Genomic DNA, 10,711 nt, shown 5'->3' with positions numbered 1-10,711 from the left:
GCATCATCATGCCATCAAGGCATCAATAATCATAATCACATATATGACCACATAATATATCTCAACCAAAACCAAACATACTTCATCTACATAATTTCACCCAAAATTACCAAATTCCACACTTCAACTCCTCAAACCTTATTATTCAATAACCAACCCAATCATTCATATATTCATTATCTAAAATTCATCCAATCACTTGTGTCATCATACAATGCACACGTCAACTTACCTTCCTTACCTCTTTCCGACCTCTGGCCCAAAATTCACGGCCTCCGACCCAATTTCACAATTTAAATGCATAAACCACAAATCAATACTCATTACCCAATACATCAAATTTTCAATACACCAAGCATACAATGCCACACAATTCTCAACCCAATCATTAATTCACATTACATACCAACTATGCATATTAGCACCAACCATTTATACAATCCAAACTTAATCCTAGGGGTATCTAGCCTAGGAATTCTCATCACACCACACGGTACTTAAATGAAACTTAAACCGTACCTCTTGTAGCCAAACCAATTGAGCCTCTTCTTTGGAAGTCTTCACCAACCTTAGCTCCAAGCCTCACCAAAGCTCCTCAAGCAATACCAATCTCCCAATTGTACACCAACATCACCAAATACACTAACATAACTAATATCACATACATACATCAACCTAGGGCTCATAAAAATGACAAATCACAAGGGTTTGAGCACTTCTTATCTCAGCCCATATGAAGTAGGGATAGAACCCGCTTAGAATCCATGTTGGAGTATCCCTAAACACCCAAAATAACAAGATTTCAACACTAACTACCCAAAAACGTATAACAGTGGGGAATTTCGAAAACTGGGTAGAGATGAATGGAATACTCACCACAAAACTTAGATAGAATTGTAGAGGATGAGAAGAGCGACGTGTGGCTGCAAACGGCTCGTCAATCGGAGCTCCGTAGCTCAAGTTATGATGGTTTGAAGATCAAAGAGAGTTAGGTTTTCTCTCTTCTCTTCTCTCTTCCCAAATCAGCGCCCCAACCCTTCCTTTTAGGGTAAAATGAGCTGAAATACTCATAACTAATGTTTATATATGTTGGGTCTTGGGCCACTTAGGCCCGGTTCACTTATTTTTGTCCGTTGACCCAATTTTGGGCCAAAACCCTTTAAGATTAGCGCTCTAAATCGCACTTTAAAAATTTCTACCTCCCCTAATTATAATTCCNACTGTAGTACCAGACAGATCTTAGCCGGTACTGCCGGTCAAAATTCTACTGCGCGCTTTTACGCAGAAAACTATGTTTTCCAACTCGGAAAAATTCACTGAATCTAAATATCATATTTAAATTATCAAATTCCAATTGCCAAATCTTCCAACCATATTCGCTCCTATTTAACTTATTATTTAATTAATTTCGGTTAGACCGGGTATTACAGTTTAAATACTCGGTTATCAAATTTAAAGGGGTTTGTTACTTGTGACAACCAAATGTTTGTACGAAGGGATTTCTGTTGGTTTAGAGATTGTATCTACAACGCGACTATTTTTATAAAATTCTTTACTGGCAAAAATGCCAACGTCAGTCCCCTTGCCTAATACCACAGGACGGTGCAAACTTCTCTGAAGGCTCCCCATTCCATAAAACCTAGAAACTAGTTGTCCGAATACATTGCATAATAATGTGAATCATTTCTGGAGGCAGGCTGAATTCCATAAGGCATTTTTCAACAAAATTCCAATTAAGATGGTCATAAGCCTTCTCTAGGTCTATCTTTATAGCCATGGACCCTTTTCTCGCATTGGATCTTCTCATACTGTGAATAATCTCTTGGGCAATCACTATATTATCTTGTATTCTTCTACCTGGAATAAAGCTCGATTGAGTGGGAGAAATTCTTTTATCAAGGACAGATTTATGCCTATTAGCAATTACCTTTGTAATCGTTTTGTTAGAAACGTTACATAAGGAAATAGGCCTGAACTGAGTAACAAATTCTGGTTGATCATTCTTGGGGATCAAAGCAAGGAAAGTGTTATTGACCTCCTTAATATTACTAGGGTTGGACCAGCAATTCATGATGAAACTCTTTAAACTGCTACCTACCAGTTCCCAATTAGCTTTATAGAATCCCGCTGGTAATCCATCTTCACCAGGGGCCTTGAGAGACCCATGGAAAATATGGCTTGTTCTATTTCATCCGCCTCTACAACTCTTTTCATTTTGAGCATGTAACCTGGTTTCATCGTTGGATAGATAGTCTGCGTGTGAAGATTACAATCTCTATTGGAATTGGTTTCCTGGAACAGATGCTTGAATTCATAGGAACAGACATGAACTTTGAGACTGTTTAAGTTATCTATCCAGCTACCACCAAGAGTCTCTTAGCTTGAAAATCTTGTTTCTTCTTCGGCAAATAATGGATTTGGTGTGATAATATCTTGTATTACGATCTCCTTCAACCATACAAGTCTCTCTGGATTTTTGTATCCAGAACATTTGTTCTCTATCCAATATCACCTCTAGTTCTTTGTTAAGATCTTCCTCCAGATTGTCTAGGAACTCGCTTCTCCCATATTTAGGAGAATTCTGAATCCCCTTCAACTTGCTGAGTAATATCCTCTTCTGATTGAAGATATTTCCAAAAGTGTTATGGTTCCACTACTTTACTTTCACCACAAACACCTTTATATATTGATCAAGGGCTAAATCTCTATTCCAATTATTCTTGAGAAAGGGTTGAAACTCTTTGTGTGCATCCACATGTATTCGAACTGAAATGGCTTGTTTTTCAGAACATGATTGTTACTTGTACACTTAATCAAAATGGGATGGGGATTAGATTTTATCCGCAGTAGCGTCTCTACACAGGCCTCTTGAAAACATATCCTCCAATCAGGATTGGATATGGCCTTATCCAAACGCTTGAAGACTCTTTCTCTGCCCTGCCAAATCGGACCTCTCCAGGTAAAGCGTGTACCTTGGAAACCCAAATCCATGAACCCACACGAGTCCATGCAGTCCCTAAAACACCTTATCCGAGCTAAGTTGGGAGGTGCTCCTCCTTTTTTTTCACTTATGTTACTGATATCATTGAAGTCCCTGCAGAGCATCCAAGGACAATTCATCGTAGGGACCAGATTAGCAATATAATTTCTCAACTCCCTTTTCCTTTCTTCATTTGGATTAGCATAGACGATAGTAAGGAACCATTTCCTCAGATTGTATGAAACCGAGATGTGCAAAGCTTGTTCGTTTCTACTTATCTCTTGAATAGAAAGATTGGGATTATTCCACATGAGCCATATTCCTCCTGAAAACCCCTGAGCATCAATCACCAAATTGAAGTTAAAACCTGTTTTTTTAATAGCCTTTTGTGCAACTGTACCACTGCACCTCGTCTCCTGGATCGCAACTAAGTTCGGCTTGTATTGAGACACATACTCTTTCAAAACTCTAGTGAAATTTGGGCTGGCAGCCCCTCTAGCATTCCATGAGAAAATAATCATCACTATAGCAAGAAAAGAAGGAAGTTTAAGGTTTCAGTGTTCAAAGATGTACTCTGAGAACATATAGGCCCATTTAGGCCAAGTTCATATCCTCTCCTACGGGAGTAGCATCTCTTTTATCCCATTCCATCACAGTCAAAGTGCCTTCTGCCAAGACTTCATCTAAGTCTGATCCAGAAAAGCACGGAACAGTTGGGTCCTGAGGTTTTAGGTTAAGGATTTGGTTCATAGGGGTCTCCTCTATCACTGTTTCAATTGAGAGAGTGGGTTGGGTTTGAAAAGGGTTGGGTATGTTTGAGGAAGGCATGGGAGAAAAGTGGGCCAAGGTTTCTTTTAGTTGATTGGCCCGAGAGATTGAAACAAGCTCAGAGTTGCTACCCTCATGCTGGTTACTCATTTTTCTCTTTGGTGTCTGGGTTGGATTACCTTGGGCCAAAGGGATTGGCTCCACAACTGTGCCTGCCGTGGACGCTTTAGTTTTCCTCATTTGACTCCCATTAAGAAACTCCTTTGGTACGCCGTTTGGGATCACGTTGCATGAGGGCACTTGCTGATGAGGACCATTCTCATTGTCGCCTCTGGCCTGCTCATAATCCGTACCTTGTGCCAGAACCTCGTATCTTGTCGTATTCGCCATCTTTTCCATATTATTCTTCTCCCCACGATCCTTATGGCCACTATCTCCACTCTCCTTGGCAGCATATTTTCTTGTCCTTTTTTGTTTTTGTATTATCATCCATGCACCAAAATTAGGATTCTCATTAATGACTTTTTTGCCCTTATCAACCTCTTTCCTCCCTGATTCCTCCTGTCTCGCCTGAGCTCCTACCTGTGCATTCTCCTTCTCTGTTTGGGCTGAAGTCGTTGGCCCCGCTTGCATACAGCCTTCATTAACATGCCCAAATTTACCGCACTTGAAGCAAACCATATGTAAACCCTCATATTCAATGAAATAGTTCTGGCCATTCACTAAATACTTGGCATCTAGAGGCTTGTTCAGATCAATCTTCATACACAGTTTTGCGAATTTTTCTCTTGATTGATTGGCCGTGTTCATATCAACTTTGAGGGTTTTCCCTATCTGGTCTCCAACTGTCCCCAGAAATCTCTTATCATAGTACTCAATGGGCAAGTCAGGAAGACGGACCCATGCCGCTATCTTATTAATCGACACACCGAAGGGATTAAAGTCTGGCGTCCATCGGCGGATAGTAAGGTAATGATCAAACAGCATCCATGGTCCTCCTTCTAGAACATACCAGTAGTCATCTTCATTGAATAGCCTAACCACAAAGAAATCGTTTCCTAGATCAATCAAATCTAGCCCTCGAGATTTCGCCCACATTGTGTCGAGCCTTCTCTTAAGTACCCCGTAAGAAATACTCCTTCCCAGCAGCTTGATAATCAAGGTGTGTTTCCACGGCCTTTCTAGTCTTTTCTTCTCAGCTTTATTTACCTGGATGTTGAAAATGTCATTCTGTAAACGGTTTACAGTGATGGAAGGGATTGCTCTCTCCTCCTTTCGTGCCCTCCTGTAAGCTTCTCTCTGTGCTTGGCTCCACTCCAACATTTCTTCCATCATCCCCGATTCCTCTTCATCAGAAGACTCCCCTTCATTGGTCATTTCCTCATCCGAGTCTTCAGAGTCCTCATTGTTCTCTGTGCTACCATGGATTACCAGGTCTGCATATGTTCTTCTTCTTCCGTTGGCTCCCACAAAAGTGGTCTTATCATACATCCAATCCTCCTTTCTGGAAATCCTAGAAGTCTCTCCGATATAAGTGTCCCCATCATTTCAAAGCTTTTTCTTGCTCCTCTGTAGCTGGTCAGCCTCCTCCACAGTCGTTTCCAGCGGGTTCATATCCTCTACTTTCTTCTACTGCACTTTCTTTTTTATTCTACAGAGACCTGCCTCAAGCGTTCTAGATAATTCAATTTCAAGCTTACCACTCCTCTCTAAACTTAATCTTTTATATTTATTGTTATTTATATTTTGTTAAGTGGTGTAAAAAGTAAAATCTTCTTGTAAGTACTTAAGAAATGAATTAAGTTCTTGGAAAAATACTAGTACAAATCTATTTATGCATTTTACTTCAAGTTCATTTAAATTCTGTAAAAATTTATTATTATCTTTTGATACTTAATTCATCTTCTCTTGAGTATCGTGTGCTTAATAACTAACAAAAAAAATTCATATACACATAAATTAAGTAAATTTATGAGTTAATTTATTGATTCTATCTAATTTCAAGTTTGATTATTTAATATATGAGTTAAAATAGACTCACGAGCTCATAAACTTAGTTACTCGAACTATTACTGAGTCAAATTTAAACTAATTACAAGTCTACTTGGTTATTTTCAATGGTAATAATATAGCACTTATTTAAATCTAAGAATGAGTTTAAATAGTATGAATATAATTTTTTAAAAAAATATATTTATACTTATAAAATCAAGTCAAATTACGAGCTAATTTATTGACCTTATCAAACTCGAGTTGGAGTTTTTGATATACGAGCTCAAACTTCACTCACAAGTCTAATTTATCAAATTATTAATGAATCAAATTTGAATTGATCACAAGTAGACTTGGTCACTCCCAACTCTAATAATATAACATGGTATTAGAATGAATTATCATTTCTAATGTTAAAAAATTTGAGTTCCGAGAATTGTAATTGTGAAAAATATTAGTTAATTTGACATATATAGATGTATTCTAGGAAGATGTTTAGATGAATTCATTCGACAAAATTACCAATGTCTAAGTTTTTCTCTTGGACTTAATATTTAAGAATTATCAAGTGAGTTATATCTTTCACGGTTAAAATTATTATTGCTCATTTTTTCATGGTTAAAAAATACTAGTTTATTCATGAGATAATGTCAAATTTGTTTTATGATATTTTTAACACTCATCTAAATAGTTTATAACTTTTGAAAATAACGAAACTGATCCTTAAGTTTATAAATTATGATTCTTAGTTCGTCCTTAATTTAACTACTATTAATACAGTATTGATATAGTGTTAAAATATTTATTTGACAATGATAAAATAACGTAATTTAAATTTTAATATAATAAAAAAATAAACAAAAATATATATAAATTTTTACAAGGTAAACAGATGTACACTCTAATATTTTAATAAGTTATGTATATACACTAATATTAAGTTTAATTGATCATTTATATCTTTCTATCACTTGAATAATTTTTACAAGGAGACAATGGACTATTTGTACAATGAGCTATTGAGTTACAAAATGAACATTTCCATACTATCTAGAATAACCATCCGAGTACTAGTGATAATAAACATCTTCCCAAAAGTTTAAACTAATTTTGGGGTTCACTAAAGATCAAACTCTTGACCTTTTGGATCTAACGCTCTAGATACCATGCAATGATACCACTCATCCCAAAAGCTTCAGCCGATGGGAAAAAGTAACACTAATGATTATATCTCTAATACTCCCTAAACCTCTATTATACACATTGTATAAATATTCCATTGGCTCCTCATACTTTCCCTTTTTCCAATAATAGTGGTTGTCAGGTGACACTTTATCTACCATGATGGCTCTATTCATTACAAAAAAGTTCAATGTGGCTATTAGTTACTGCACTCATTTTCTAATACTCTTCAATTCTTGATTAATTTTATTAGTTATCTGCAACATCTTTTTCCTTTTTTTTTACCTTCCATTTGTTTTCTTCTACAAACCTCTATTTACTTTTTTCATTCTACTCTTGAATCTCCCAATTTTTTCAGCATCAACAACTTCATCAACCCAAACAAAAATAATTACACATCAATTCAACTTTTTTTCATTCATGAATTTAAGGATAATTTCAACTATTTCACATAAGTTACATAGCATTTATCATCATAAATAAAATAAGAAATCACATATCTCCCACAACGGATAACAAAAAAACAATCTCCCTGGGTTCTACTCTGTCGCAGACTCAAGCACCACTACGTTAAGTTCATGTAGACACTTGACATTGTTGTAGTCGAACTTCTTCTTATTCTTCTTTCTATTCTTCGACGCAGAAGAAAAGCTATCACAACCACTCGCATAAACATGGGATATGTTTTTCCGTCGTTGATATTGTGACATTTTGGTATATTAGGGTTTACAAATCCCTGATATGAGAAATGTGAAGAAGGTTTAGAAAGGGGATTTTACTTTAATCTCATATTTTTTTTATTTTTATTTGTTAAATTCATGTCACATAATGCACAGAGTCACCATGGCAAATAACGTGTCATCTAGCAATTATTACTGTCGAAAAATTATTCAAGTGACAGAAGGATAGAAATGACCAACAAAAATTTGATATTAGTGTGTACACATGACTCATTAAAAAATTAAAATATACATCTATCAATGTATATTTTTGTTCATTCTTCTTATAATCAAATAAGTGTTTCAAAATTGCTTAGTTGAACTCATTTCGATTAGGCCATTAAGAACCCAATCAAAGACCGCCACTGTCGGGCGATCCCCAACCTCCGTGTGTAAACTTCACTGAAGAAACGAAACTTTGTTTGGCAGAGCCTTATCGAAAAACTTTGGTGATCAAGATCCTTGATAAAAATTATAGTTACATAGCGCTTTCATACAAGCTTCGGATGGTCTGGCGCATCAAAGGTGGCTTTGATCTGCTTGATGTGGGGTTTGGATATTTTATGGTAAAATTCGATGCAGCTGAGGATTGTGAGAAGGTCATACTTGGTGGCCCGTGGTTAATTGAGGGGCACTATGCTGCTGTAAAATCGTAGGATATAGATTTCTAGCCATGTAAGCAATCCTTTGGGTCTACGCTTGTATGGTTTCGGATTTTGGGACTCCCAATCTAGTACTATCAAGAACAGGCTATAATGCATATTGCTTCTGCAATAGGAGTCCCCATTAAAGTGGACCTAGCCACTAAATTAGCTGAGAGAGGACGATATGTCCGAGCATGTGTTCAAATAAATTTAGGACTGTTGGTGATCAATCATATCATTGTGGAAGGCGTAACTCATGCAGTAGAGTATGAAAGTTTAAATTTAATTTGTAATTCTTGTGCACGTTATGGCCATGATATCGCACAATGCTTGGGTAGAGACTCCAAGGAAGGAAATAGTGCTGATTTCGATGCCACCAAACCCTAAGACAGGACAACGGCGGTGCCAAATCCTGATCCCAAAATTCAAAATTCAAATGAAGTAGAATCTGATGTGGTAGGCGGCGTTACTGGCGAGAATCCTGCACTGAATTTGCAAGAGGATTTAGCGGCTAATAATTTGCATGGAAATAACTTTGAGGAGGCTTGCATGCATGATGAACCGGGCTGGGAGCAAGTTGTGAGGAAAGGTAAAACCAAACTGGGTCAGAAGCAATCTAACAAGGCCCAAAGAGAAACTCAATCCAAAACCGGTTTGGGTAGGGTAACCAGGCCCACTATCCACTTCCCTCACATGGATGGTTCCAGCTCCTATCGCACCAGGGTCGGGTCAAGGTCGGGCACAGCGCTTCCCGTGATGGTGATACATCAATCTCCTTAACCCGACACACCCCAGTGCCTCGCGGCTCCTCTCTCCGGAAACGACCAAGGTCGACGTCCCTAGAGAGCTCGCCGGTTGAGAAAAAAGGAGGCACGCGGTGGAAGCATCATGTGCTCTTGCAGTCGTGAAGGAGAGTGTTATCGTGGTGGTTCCATTGGAGAAGGAAGGCATGTTGCTGGCTGTTGCTGCGTCGGTAAGTGGGAATGAGGAGATATTCCATGGAGATCCAGCAAACATAAAGGTCACAGGAGTCACTCCCACTGGACAAGCCTCGGTTTGAGGTTGGTGAAGCACTTTCATTCCCTTGTTTTATATTTTTATATTTTATATTATGGATAGTTTAAATATAATAGCTTGAAATATTAGGGATGCTTCTGATAAGTTAGCCCAAGTGAATTGTAAAGAGCTGATTAGGAAATTTAAACTTGTAATTTTTATTGTTGTTGAAATTCACTGTCTTTTCAACACTTGAAGCTGTTCTGGAAAAGACTTGGTTATCACTCTATTGTTATAGTGGAAGCATCAGGACATAGGAGAGTATCTGGTTCCTTTCTGCAATATAGGGTTCACTGCAAATGGGTAGATGATTTCAATTAGTATGTTACAGTTGAGGTTCACATAAATAATGTGATTTGAAAGTGCATTGGTTTCTATAGTAGTCCTTAGTTTAATACTAGAGTTCTGCTATGGGATTATCTTGTTACTCAGTCCTCGTCTTTCTGCAGGCCATTGATTGTTCTTGGTGATTTTAATGAAGTACTATTCTCTCACGAATCTAAGGGTTACCTCTTCTCGAGTTGCCATGCAGATCGGCTTACTGCCCTCTCTAGGAGATAGTGATCTGTTTGACTTGAAGACTATTAGGAGATGATTTTTTTAGTACAGAAGAGTTAAAAATGGTGTTGAGGTGGTGAAAAAACTTGACCGAGTCTGTATCAACAGTGGATGGTTATATCTCTTTCCAGAGGCTTACGCAAAAATTTTAAATAGTCTTTAGTATGATCATTGTCCTATTCTAGTGCGCTGTACAAGTCGTCTCCAACCAAAAAAGAATAGACCTTTTCAGTTTATTGCGCTTGGGCAACTCATCCGGGATACAGAGATATTGTGAACCAGTCATGGCGAGCTGGCTACAGAGAGGTGCATGGCAAGCTTTCAAAAGTGTAGAAGAACTCTCTAGAATTTAATTCTAAAGTGTTCGGCAACATTTTCGTTAGGAAATGTGAATTGAAGAGGTAGATTAATTTCCTTCAGAAGCGACTGGAAGTAATGGAGGATTTGTTTATGCGACAAAAAGAACAACAGTTCATTGAGAAATTTAATAAAACACTTGTGAAGGAGGAACTTCTATGGTTTCAAAAATCTAGAGAGCAGTGAGTAAAATTCGGGGATAGAAATACCAAGTTCTTTTATATCCAAATTTTTGTTCGGAAAAAGCATCATAAGATTCATGGTCTCTTTCTTCAAGATGGGGTGTGGAAAACGGATCCGGAAGTCCTTAGAAGGGAAGCTGAATCTTTTTATGAACGCCTATTCTGCCAGTCGAAGGATGTGGATTTAGGTTGTCTTGGTGATGTACCAATTGATTTAGTCTTTTATTATTAAATGTGTATAAAAAAATTAGTTAGGATAATAAATTATCTGTA

At 37.5% G+C, this 10,711-nt stretch overlaps 1 protein-coding gene across 1 annotated transcript; it reads right to left on the bottom strand.

Annotated features, from left to right (window-relative positions):
- Positions 1–2,094: 2,094 nt before the first annotated feature.
- On the bottom strand, positions 2,095–3,501 carry LOC107624669. The gene is made up of 3 exons (XM_016327124.1): positions 2,860–3,501; positions 2,513–2,617; positions 2,095–2,292 (listed from the first exon to the last, which is right to left on the bottom strand). The coding sequence occupies exons 1-3, from the start codon at positions 3,499–3,501 to the stop codon at positions 2,095–2,097; spliced, it is 945 nt and encodes a 314-aa protein (XP_016182610.1).
- Positions 3,502–10,711: the final 7,210 nt, after the last annotated feature.

This window comes from Arachis ipaensis, unplaced genomic scaffold (genome assembly GCF_000816755.2).
Source record: "Arachis ipaensis cultivar K30076 unplaced genomic scaffold, Araip1.1 Aipa1003, whole genome shotgun sequence".
In the NCBI taxonomy this organism is placed as follows: Eukaryota; Viridiplantae; Streptophyta; class Magnoliopsida; order Fabales; family Fabaceae; genus Arachis; species Arachis ipaensis.
The sequence above is the reverse complement of the archived record's forward strand: the minus strand, read 5'-3'. Positions and strand labels throughout refer to the sequence as shown.

Coding starts and splice junctions, on each gene's coding strand:
- LOC107624669 (XM_016327124.1), bottom strand. CDS start 3,501: ATGATTATTTTCTCATGGAATGCTAGAGGGGCTGCCAGCCCAAATTTC. Junction 2,618..2,859: donor TATGTTTTCAAGAGGCCTGT/GTAGAGACGCTA, acceptor ATCTTCAATCAG/AAGAGGATATTACTCAGCAA. Junction 2,293..2,512: donor ATCTTAACAAAGAACTAGAG/GTGATATTGGAT, acceptor CATCTGTTCCAG/GAAACCAATTCCAATAGAGA.